The 11,922-nt window shown below is 47.0% G+C and overlaps 1 protein-coding gene across 1 annotated transcript; it reads left to right on the top strand.

Moving 5' to 3' along the window:
* Positions 1 to 6,130: 6,130 nt before the first annotated feature.
* On the top strand, positions 6,131 to 11,545 carry LOC119356758 (putative glucose-6-phosphate 1-epimerase). Its single transcript, XM_037623739.1, has 9 exons — positions 6,131 to 6,363; positions 8,115 to 8,189; positions 8,628 to 8,684; positions 8,787 to 8,947; positions 9,070 to 9,210; positions 9,414 to 9,516; positions 9,608 to 9,707; positions 9,814 to 10,074; positions 11,068 to 11,545. The coding sequence occupies exons 1-8, from the start codon at positions 6,235 to 6,237 to the stop codon at positions 10,050 to 10,052; spliced, it is 1,005 nt and encodes a 334-aa protein (XP_037479636.1). The 5' UTR covers positions 6,131 to 6,234; the 3' UTR covers positions 10,053 to 10,074; positions 11,068 to 11,545.
* Positions 11,546 to 11,922: the final 377 nt, after the last annotated feature.

Here is an 11,922-nt window from a genome sequence, read left to right as displayed (position 1 = left end):
ATTCAAGTTCCCCAGGAGCACATGTGATGATCTTGCTCGCATGATTCAGAGTTACTGGTGGGGAGCGTACAGAAGTAAGAGGAAAACACAGTGGAAGGCTTGGGATCATATGTTGTGGCCCAAATCAGCCGGTGGCATGGGATTCAAGGATTTCAGATTGTTCAATCAAGCGTTGCTGGCTAGGCAAGCATGAAGACTACTGGTGAACACCGAGAGCTTATGTGCCCGTGTTTTGAAAGCTCACTATTATCCTAACGGCAAACTGGAGGACATGGCTTTTTCCACTAATGCTTCTCAAACCTGGCAGTCTATTATACATGGCTTGGAATTATTGAAGAAGGGGCTGATCTGGCGCATTGGCAATGGGCAATCAGTCCGCATATGGAGAGACTCGTGGATCCCTCATCCCATTGGACGTCCTCCGATCACCCAACAAGGACATTACAGGCTGAGAAGAGTTAGTGAGCTACTTGAGGAAAATGGGGAGTGGCGTGCGGATGTTGTTCGACAAATTTTCTGCCAGTGGACGCACAACATATTATGAAGATCAAAACTTCTCTAAGGCTGAGCGACGACTTTGTCGCATGGGGTGCAGAACGCACCGGTATCTTCTCCGTGCTGAGGCTGAGCGTACCGGCTGGCGCTCGAGGACAAGCTTCGTGCTTCTTCAGTCGCGGCGAGCAGGGCACCGGACGGGCGACGTGCCGTCTGGGCATTCTTATGGAGGTGCCCTGCTCCTCCAAAGGTGCGTGTTTTTGGTTGGCGGGTGGCTACAAATGCACTTGCAACATGGGCTAATAAATTTGATCGTCACATGAAGGTATCTGATTTGTGCCCACTATGTGGTCTCGAGCGAGAGGACACATTTCATGTGTTTTGCGGGTGCCCACGAGCTGTGGATCTATGGCGTACCATGGCAAAAGTTTGGCGAATTCCCGAAATCACATCAATACGGAACACGGAGCCGGAATGGTTCCTGAACCTCATGGCGGAGTGCGACGAGGGCGATTGTCTCAGAGTCCTCATGTTGATGTGGAGGTGCTGGTTCATCCGCAATGAGATCCAACATGACAAGAGACCACCATCCATGGAGGTTTCTCAACGCTTCTTACAAAGCTACGTCGCCTCGTTGCTAGGTATACAACAATATCCAGCAGGTGACTGGGACAAGGGCAAGATGGTTGTGCAGCTGGATGGGGCGGAGCAACCATTACCGCATGTGTCGAAGGAGCCGAAGATCTCGCACAAATGGCGACCACCGCCACTTGGATGGGCCAAGCTGAATGTTGATGGGTCCTTCGCCCGCGAGGATGGTAGGGCGGGTACTGGGATGATCCTGCGCGGTCATGACGGTGGCATCATCTTCTCTGCTTGTCGCTCTTTGCGATCATGCTTTGGCCCTTTACATGCTGAGCTCGAGGGATGCTGGGAAGGCCTCGGCCTAGCCCTTCAGTGGACTGAGCTACCGATCGCCCTTGAGTGCGATAGCCTGCAGGGCGTATCGATGATCAAGGCGATTGGACAAGGTCGCTCCGAGCATGCAATGGTGATCTCGGAGATCAAGGAGTTTCTGGGTAATAGGGAGTGTTGTGTTACTCACATTTATAGAGAGTAAAATAATTTAAGCCATGTGTTAGCAAACTTTGATAGAACGGAGGACCGTACGATGGTCTGGCTCCGCTCTGGACCGGCTAACATCCCTAGCTTGTGTAGGGATGACCTCTCCTGCTCTTGAGTAATACAATCCTTTTACCCTCGATAAAAAATGCCACATTTTCTTTCACAGGAACAAGTCGACGCCACTCGAAAAAATCCACAAACACCGAAACAGTACGATAGCCTCCACCTGCTCCCGTATCCAGAGACGCGGCGGCGGAGAGCGGTAAAAGTACGATACACGTGTGGCTGGCGTCCCGCACAGCGCGCGCGCAACGCACGGCGAGCTTCGGTGCGTGCATGTACTACCACTTGGGTCGGCGTCACCGGCCGGCAAGAGTCATACGAGAGTGGTACTAGCAGGCACCGATTGGTTGGACGCCGTGGCGATCGGCTCGCGCTCGTCGGTATGATTGCAGGACCAAACCTTACGACGGCGTGGCGCTGGGCTAGCTGAAGGCATCTCCCGTTAGCCTTTCAGGAGGGGCAAAAAATCACCTCCTGAGACGCACCGGCGCTAAACCGCGTATTGAGAACGTGATGCCTCCCAGTCGCGGCCCCTCACGAAATTTTAAAAAAGTCAAATACGGCGCAAACACGACTCAAATTTAACGCAAACTTCAGCGAGTTCGTTCAAATTTAAACATGCTTTATAAAAAAAGGGAAAAACTACCGCGGGCTACCCCCGCCGTCTCTCTCGCCGCCCACCTCGCCGTCCGCCCACGCGGTTCTACATGCCGAGGAGGCGGTAGAACCGCGTGTAGTCACCGTCGTCGTCGTCGTCGTCGCCCCCGCCGACGCCTCCGCCGTCCCTGCTGCATCCCTCCCCCGGTTGGCGCGGCGGATTGGATGGTCCGGGGGCGTCGTCGTCGTCGTCGCTGAGGACCACAACGCCGTGCTCGTCCTCGCGCCCACGCTTGCGGGCGGCGATCTCCTCCAGGGCCCGGCGCTGCCGGACCATCTCGTCACGGAGGTAGTCGTCCCGCGCCCACAGCAGGGCGTCCTCGTCGGAGAAGTCACGCCGCGCTATCTCCTCGTACTCCACGGGGAGGCCGGGCTCCGGCTTGAACTCCAGCTTGGGCTCGACGAGGACGAAGCGGCCGGTGGGGGAGGCGTTGTCGCCGATGCGGACGCCGGAGCTGCCGGTGCGCGCACTGACAGGCGCGCCCTGGGGCTCCGGCTTGACGGGGCAGAGGTGGAGGCAGGGGGAGTCGCCGGACGAGGAGGAGGACCCCTCGGTCTCCATGCGCCTCGGGGTCCAGGAGCTTCCCCCGCGGCGCGTGAAGGACGGGGGAGCGGGGTACTCGAGGCGCGGCGTGTTGCCGCCCTCGATGTACTCAAGGACGGCCTCCAACGTGCGCCCGGGCACGCCCCACCACCGACGCCGGCCGACGGCGTTGAGCCTGCCGGAGGGCTCGACGCCGTTGGTGGCCTCGAGCTGCTCGGCGTGACGGCGGCGGAAGTAGGACTCCCAGAGCGGGCTGTCGGGGACGTACCGTGGCCCCTCCCTCGCCGCACGCGGCAGGGACGAGCGGATGCGTGAGATCTCCGCACGTCGTGCCGCGTCGGTAGGTATCGGGGGCACCGGCACGCCGCCGGCGCTGATCCTCCACGCCCCGGGTACCCGCATGTCCGGCGGGACCGGGTACTCGGCCTCGAAAAGGAGGCGAGTCTCGCTCTCGTGAAGATGGCGGCGGCCAAAGCCGTTCGCCGCCGCGCCGTCGCCTGGGAAGCGCTCGGTCATGGGTGCTGAAGATGGCGAGGGAGAGGAGAAGGAAGAACGACGACGACGAGAGAGAGGCGAGGGAGGAACGACGACGGCGAGAGAGTACGAGTCGCCGAGTGCTCTGGGGCGCGTCATATATAGGCCGAGGCGCCGCCCGTGCGCGAGCCGCCGTGAGTACGCGTGGCGGGTAGGGAGGGCGAGGGACGCGCGTCATCCGGTCTTCACTGCGCCGCCCGTGAGGTATCAATGGCGCGGGCTGACTGGTGCGGCAGCTTTGGCATTGATTCACCACGGGAAACGAGGCGATGAGGACGACGAAGGGCCGAGAAGAGGGTAGAGTCGCTGACGCGGCGGGCCCGCGGCTGTTTCGCGCCAAAACAGTTCGCCCCGGCGCCCCCGGACGCCCCCCAACGCGCCGGGTTCGGCCTGGTCCGCCGGCGCTGTTTTCGCCCAAGCCGACGAAAATCAGGCTCCTGGGAGCACGACTGGGCTGATTTTTCGACGCCGGCGCAAAAAAAATGTCTGAGAAGGTCTTTCTAGGGGCGCGGCTGAAGATGCCCTGAGGCGAGACGGAGAGGCCTGGAACCGAATTAGTTGAGGAGACGAAAGAACCTCATCCATCCGGATATACGCGTTGGTTAGCGAAAGTGACCGTCGGATAAAACATGTTGCAATCACTGGGCGCGCACTGCAGGAGGCGCAGGTTGTAGTTGTGCCTACTAGTGTTGTTTTTTTGGAGCTTTGGGGATTGGCCCGATGCTCACACAGGATAATCCCCGGCGCAAGCATGACTTCACGCGATCCAGAGCGCAAGATCCCGCCGCTAAAGTCAGTGCCGCTTTTCCACCTTGACAGGAACAAGTCAATGCCGCTTTGTGTGGTGAGGCCGCGAGAGTGCGTCTCCTCTAAGTTCCATTTGGGGAAAGAGGGGCTTTTTTTTTTGGCGGAATGAGTTTCACTCGCGCGCATGTGGTTAAATTTGTAAGGCAGTATCGCTCGGTTGTCACGAAATTTTGATGTAGTTTTTATTATATTCAAAATGCTTTGGTAAACTTTTATAACACGAAAAGGGAAACAAAATACACACCGTACGCCGACAAAACTACATGGAAGAAACGCCGAGGGAGTAATGCTCTGTTTCAAATTACTCGTTGCAGAAATGGATCTATCTAAAACTAAAATACATCTAGATATATCCGTACTTGCGACAAGTAATTCAGAACGAAGGGAGTAGTTACCACCACCCAACGCTAGCACATCAGAATTTTGAGATGCACCGTACTTTTCTTGGCTCAGCTTATTAGACAAGCAAGACCGCTTCTCCGATCCTTCATCCATTCAGATTGTTCACCTTCAATGAAAGCTCACTCGTCCTTTGATTTGGAGGAATTAATGTAGGAATTTCATAAGATAGGAAGGATTTGTATAGGAAATCTTTTTTAGTCTTTTGTTTGTATGAATAGAATCCTATTTCTATGAAGGAATTCCTCCCATCCTTCACATTTTGTATGAAAATAAATATGAGTCTATGCCTAATGTAAAAAATTCTATGATGTGAACCAAAGAGCATCTACTTTTTTATTCTTATTCATAGGATTTGAGGATACATGTCATCTTATTTTCTATGATTTTTCTTTTCCTATTATTTTCTTACCCTATGAACCAAAAGAGGCCTAAGACTGTTTTTGACACTGTAGGGTCCTAGTATAGTATACTACCTTCATCCTGGTCTATTAGTTCCTGTCCTCATCCCCAAAAAATTAGGGTTCCTCTGCCTCTCGCCGGTGTTACCATCGGTCTGTCTCGTCTTCGGTGGCCTTAGAGCTATGGAGGCGCGGTGGATCCTGGCTCTTGTTGGCGGGAGGGCTTCGTTTGTAGTTATTTTTTAAGTTTTGGTATTAAGATTTGTGCCCTACTCAAGAAGGTGAGACTGCAGCGGCTTCCTAAAGATGGAATAAGATTCTTCCCGTCTATCTCTTGTCCTGGTGGTGCATCTAGCATTGTCAGTGGGTGTGTGAAGGCGTGTCTCCGACGGATTTGTCTTTGGTGGATCTGCTCGGATTTGGTCGTCGTTCGGCTACATCCATGTGTTTTCATGTTGAATTCTTTCGATCTACACTACTCTTCATCGGCGGCAGTTACTGTTCTGGTGCACTGGTCCTATGAGGTCTTAGCACGACAACTTTCCGATTGTATGCTACAACAAGTTTTGCCTAGCTCCGGTGAGTGAGGGCCGATGACAGCGGCGCGTCTTTGGAAATACTTGTCATCAAAATGAATAAAAGGGAATGAATCTAGATTATTTTAGTTCTAGATACATCCCTTTTTGTCCATTTTGATGACAAGTATTTTCGGACGGAGGAAGTACTCCCTCCGTTCCTAAATATTTGTCTTTCTATACATTTTAAATGGAAACAACATACGGATGTATGTAGACATATTTTAGAGTGTAGATTCACTAATTTTGCTTTGTATGTAGTCACTTGTTAAAATCTCTAGAAAGACAAATATTTAGGAACGGAGGAAGTACAATGTTATTATTTCTGGTATTTGTTGTACTGTGATGATTGAATATGAATAGAACATAAGTTTTTTTGAAAAAAAGAAAGAAAAGCAGGATCACGCGCACACGCACATGAATAAACAAACAAACGAAGAAAGAAAGCTGCAATAAATCGCGATCGCAAAGGCATCTGTGAGTGACTCGGAGAGTAATTATTTAAGGCACCGGACCGAACGGCGCACGCACTGTGTGTCCCTTCCCGGAAGAATTCCCCAATTAAAAGAGATCTCTCCTCTCTCGTCACATCCACCTCACTCGCTCGCTTCCTGCTGCCATTCCGCGGCCGGACATGTCGTCGTCGGGGGCCGGCGAGGAGGGCGCCGCCGCGCCGCAGGGGCCGCTGCCCGTGGAGCACCGTAAGGGCGCCAACGGGCTCGACAAGGTCGTCCTCCGCGAGGCCCGGCGCATCACCGCCGAGGTAAGATATTGCTGGGCGCAACGCACCTTGTCTCCCTCTTTGAGTTCCAACTGGTAGGCATTCCGGCGGCCAGATCTCGGCGCAGATCCGTGCCGCCTGCCATGGGGCTGGATGGTATGGGCAGCCTCTGCAATTGCTGCTCCGATCCCGACCATTTTCCCGGCAGAAGTGTTATCGTAGCGGATTTTCCTATGCTTTTTTTATTGCCATCATTTATCATTCGCTCGATTGCGTGGAGCCCGTGAGGAACTGATCTTGGGGTGGAGATGATTGTTCTGGCCATTAGTTTTTTGAAAGAAAAAAACCCGGTGTACGCTGTCGATGGTTGATATGACCCAAAGTCTAAGTCCGTTGCGTTCACTGTTAGGACCTTGCATCAGTAAACGCCTATAGTTATTAATGGTGATCGAGAAATCAACAACATGATCAAAAAATGTCCACTGTGATCTGTATAATGGAGTTTCTGTAATTCCTGAATACAAAGCTTTAATATGCTAATTGGTGCGTGTGATCTATGTGCTCGTGACTCAAGAGAGTGGCGAGCATAGGTTCATAATGGAATCATCAAAGGAGTCTCCAAGATAGTTGCTCGCTTAACTAGCTGTTAGGACACTGGAGTGATGTGAAGCAGGGCATATGCCTTTATAGGTTAGGACTCGTTGATCGAACATATTGATTTTCTGTTGTTTGGTACTTCAGTTTACCGTATCGTTATATATGATTCTCCAAACCTGCAATCCTGTACCCATAGAAGTGATGGGTCAGGTTATCAAGCAAACTGGTCAGATAATAAAATGAAAAAATCCGAGTCTCCTCCGATCTACCTCCTGTTGCCTACTTTATCACTCAGTTATCCAGACATCGATGATGAATAGTATGCCGGCTATTTGGGCTTCTGCCATGGTGTTAGTTTCTGCTGCAATTCATGGAGAGGGCCATGAGGTCAGCACTGGTAGATAGGTAAAATTGCCAGGTGAGAATTTGAGCTGTACAGAAATGATGGGTGGTGAGCTAGCGGTCATTTGTGATGTTGTTCCGAGTGATTTTTAAGTTTGTGACCCTACTGCCATGGTTATTATTCCACCTGTCATTTAGAAGTTACCCGAATCATGATTTTCCTAATGTCCGGACATGCTTCTATTGAGATGCACTAGATAGATCAGCCCATAATTTTTTCTGGCATATCAAATGTACACGAAGAAGACGAATGGGCTAAGTAACGACAGATGTATATGTTTTATTGCTGTTCCACAAGGCTTGGCTATTGGAAGTTCAACACTCAGATCACTATAGTTGGGCACATTGTTTTTTGTTCTTTGGGATATTCGGAATGCTTTTGCAACAAAAAATAGGTATTTCTTCATGGCATAATTATTAGTCAGCAGTATGAATATTCCACTTGATGGACATCTGATAGTAATAGAAATGACACTAATATAGAACAACAAGCGCTTACTATAAATTATCTGCCCACTTGTTTGTGCATTCCAGAGTCCTATTTGCTACAGGATGAACCTGGATTTCATGACTGTCGAAATAGACCAAAAAACTGTGTGGTCGTTACAAGTTTTGACAGAAACAAACAGCAACTACCCATCCAAAATAGGCGTTGAACTCCAAACCTCAAAAGCAGACACAAAACGAATTTGACTTGAGAAGTTCTGACCACCTTTTGAGAGCTTTTTTTAGTTAACCTGTTACAAACAAATAGGTATTTACTTATTTAGTCCTATATGTGTTATTTCTGCCAGGTGTACCTGTATGGTGGCCATGTAACATCATGGAAAGATGAGCATGGGGAGGAGCTGCTTTTCGTTAGTAATAAGGTGCCATTGTTTTCCTTAAGTACAAAATATTATCTCAGCATTGTTTCGATTATCAATCATGTCTAAGTCCTGACTTGAATTGATTATCATCCAGAACTTTATAACATACAAATACATATCTATTCTGAAAGCTAGTTCAGTACTTACCCGTTCGATGCTTGGGCAAAAATATGTGCTGTCAATAGCAAGTTTTATCTTGAGTTATGGTTGACATTTCAGTGCAGTAAGTCAAACAATCTTTACATAATTTTCATTACCATCTTTCTCATATATGCCATAATGATGTGGCGATGGCGGTATTCTAAATTAGCATTTCCCTGGTGCTCATTTTGCCTTGTCAACATCAAAATATATGTGGATCTGAATCTTACTGGAATCTTGATCCCACACCTTCTTGATTGCCTAATATTTGCTTGACTGATTTGATTGTTCTGTCAGGCTATTTTCAAACCTCCAAAAGCTATACGTGGAGGTATACCAATCTGCTTTCCTCAGGTATGAGAGTTTTGTTTTCTGGACCTGTTTTTTACTCTTTTGCTTCATTAATTCCTTCTGTTTTGTCTGATTTTATTTTTGCTAAGTACTTCCCCGTTCTAGTTTTCCAACTTCGGACAGCTGGAAGCTCATGGATTTGCAAGGAACAAGATCTGGAGTGTTGACACTGATCCACCACCATTTCCAGTACCAATCTCTAGTAGAGCTTACATCGATTTAATCCTTAAACCTACTGATGAAGACTTAAAGATCTGGCCACATAGGTGGGCATCCTAAATAACTACATACTTATAGTGGATTCATGCTATTTTAGAAACTGGGCATATTTTTTTCGTTATAATTTGTGTGTTCAAATGGATCCATAAGAGCAATTCTTTCGTTGCAGTTTTGAGTACCGTCTGAGGGTTGCACTTGGACCTGGTGGAGATCTGATGCTGACTTCACGTATAAGGAATACCAATGCAGATGGAAAGCCATTCTCTTTTACCTTTGCATATCACACATACTTCTCAATTTCTGATATAAGGTATGTTTTTCAGCTCACTATCATAATAAAAAAACAATATCAAGAGTTTGAAGTGATCTCGTAACAGAAGCAGAATACTTAATCCCCACTCCTAAGTTTGTTTGTCCCAAATCTAAACATTCCATAATTTCCACATCTGTTAACTGCCTCATTTTTATAGTAGTTCTTTTTTCTCTCGTCATAATTCCACTCTAATATTTCAGTGAGATACGAGTAGAAGGCCTGGAAACTCTGGATTACCTAGACAACTTACAAGATAGGGCCCGCTTCACTGAACAAGGCGATGCTATTGTTTTTGAATCTGAGGTGCGTTACCAAGGCATTTGAATCATATTACCATTTTTTTCATTTTTCTTTGCATCCCACTTTCTAACTCAAGCATCTGTAAAATTCACAGTTGGACAGAATATATCTGGGCACGCCGTCAAAAATTGCCATTATTGATCATGAGAAAAAAAGAACATTTGTTGTGAGGAAAGGAGGACTTCCGGATGCTGGTATGGTGAACTCTTACATTTGTTTTCTCAGAACTGTAATAAATTATTGCATTATAATCATCGGAAATGGTTTTAAAGAGTTTCTTCTTTTTCTTCTTGGTTACAGTTGTTTGGAACCCATGGGACAAAAAAGCTAAGGCAATGGCAGATTTTGGGGATGACGAATATAAACGCATGGTATGTGTGGAAGCAGCTGCTATAGAAAAGGCGATTACTCTGAAGCCTGGCGAGGAGTGGACTGGAAAGTTGGAACTATCTGCAGTTCCGTCTAGTTATTACAGCGGTCAATTGGACCCAGATCGTGTTATTCAGGATTCAGTTGTTCCGGAGGATTCAGTCAGCTAGCCCTTAGTCAAGTTCTGTGCAGGTAACATTTATACTAGTAATATAGCCATGTATGTAAGTTGTGAACATAGTATACTCATGCAGAGAACATATAATACCATCCATACTCCATATTCTATTGTAGCTAGTCTTTTCATTGAATGTAGTCACTCGCATACAAAGTTTTTTCTCGAACGACACAGGAGAGCTGCGTGTCATTATCATTAAAAAGGAATAAAAAAATACAAGGAGAGGCCAGCAGGCCAACTCCCAGAGATGTGTAGTTACGGGCTCGTCATGAACAAAAGAAACTCAACCTCAACCAAACACACCCTGATCTAAGTTTCAGGGAGGGAGGGCGTCGCACACTATTTTCTTGTACAATGTGCTCCAAATTATACATAGAAGTGCTTAAGTCCTTAGTTGGAACATAATGTGTTCTTTAGACAGAATTAAGTCCACCATGCGAGACCAGATGTTAGGTAATGTGCTGAGGTTAAGTAGTGGGCGTCCTATCTCTAGACCAGATCAAGTGCTGGAACTCAGGCTGGATACTAGGTGATGTGTATATCTGGTAATGTGGTGGAGTACTTATTGGGATAGTGATTTCTGGACCATCTGAAGTGTTTGAACTTAGGAGTGGCCGATTAACATATAAAATTTCTCGCTAAGAATTGTGACCACAAACAGACTTGTTTTGATGGCTTGGTTAAGAACTTGACATGGTATGCATAACCTGTCTTTTCATATTTGGAAATCAGGATTCGATGGAGATTAATATAAACTTACTAGAATTTACTGACAAAGTGGCAACCACATTGTGGAAACCTTTTATTTTGAGAACTTCAATTGCAAAAGTCTAGCTTGCCTGCACAATGTTTCATTTTGTTCCTTTTTAGTTGTGAGTATCAAGATGCTGTGAACTGTGAACTTCCTGTCATATACATATATGTTCCAAGCCAATAATTGTTTTGCATCTGTTCTCATTAATAATTCCTTGTGTATGATTCATATTGACATGTTTCCTGCGTTGCAGGTAGACTATTAATATCATATGCACAAGGAAAATGGCAGCTACGAGTGTCAAAACATTTCTTCCATTCTATTCAAATCTTTGTTGTTTTCGGCGTACCTACCGCAACAGAGCGAAAATCTCAACATTGATTTCTGTTTCGGTATCCACATGACATAAAGGGACAAATCAGTGTTTGTACCCTGCATAGGGATGATTGAAGAAACATCTTAGATGGGTTGTAAAATAAATTTATAACTGTATTTTCTTCTTTTACCAGTTTCTTTTATGCGTAAGTTTCATAGTGTGGCCAAAAGGCGAAGATGATGTCAAACCACCTTTCAGATAAACACACATGATGTGTAAACATGCCAAGGTTTTGAGCTGCATGGCTTGGTGGTTGTTGAACCATGCTTATTTGGATGCAATTGTGCACCATTGGATAGTTATATGAAGGCATGGTGTTTTTGGGTCCCTGAGTAAAGCTGTTATTTTTGGTGAATCAGTTATGCAATCTAAGCAACACATGTTGGGTTTTCAAACTTGTTAGCCTAAAAGGTTTCAGTTTTGTTTGGACATTTTAGTTAGCATTCTTAGAAGAAGTTGATCTAACGTATAGCCAAGCATGATTAGCTTAGAAGAAATTCATACTGAATTCTTAGAAGAAATTTCTTTGCTGTTGCGTAAATTGAAATGGTTAGCTTGCACGGGTGGAATGATTATGATCGACTGATTTGGTTGTGAGCAAGTTTGAAATAAAATGTGGGGGATGCATTTATTTTATACTGATGGAGCCATATGTATGAAAATGTTTGTTGTGTATGCACTGACGCATGGATTAGACAGTGAGAACTTTCTGTGCACTAAAAATGGGTTGGT

This window comes from Triticum dicoccoides, chromosome 2A (assembly GCF_002162155.2).
Source record: "Triticum dicoccoides isolate Atlit2015 ecotype Zavitan chromosome 2A, WEW_v2.0, whole genome shotgun sequence".
In the NCBI taxonomy this organism is placed as follows: domain Eukaryota; kingdom Viridiplantae; phylum Streptophyta; class Magnoliopsida; order Poales; family Poaceae; genus Triticum; species Triticum dicoccoides.
Note: the sequence above shows the minus strand (reverse complement) of the source record. Positions and strands in the feature narration are given on the sequence as shown.

Excerpts from the sequence above, each read along its gene's own strand:
- LOC119356758 (XM_037623739.1), top strand. The coding sequence starts at position 6,235 with ATGTCGTCGTCGGGGGCCGGCGAGGAGGGCGCCGCCGCGCCGCAGGGG. Across the intron at positions 6,364-8,114 it reads CCCGGCGCATCACCGCCGAG|GTGTACCTGTATGGTGGCCA; the intron begins GTAAGATATTGC and ends TATTTCTGCCAG. Across the intron at positions 9,517-9,607 it reads CTATTGTTTTTGAATCTGAG|TTGGACAGAATATATCTGGG; the intron begins GTGCGTTACCAA and ends TAAAATTCACAG.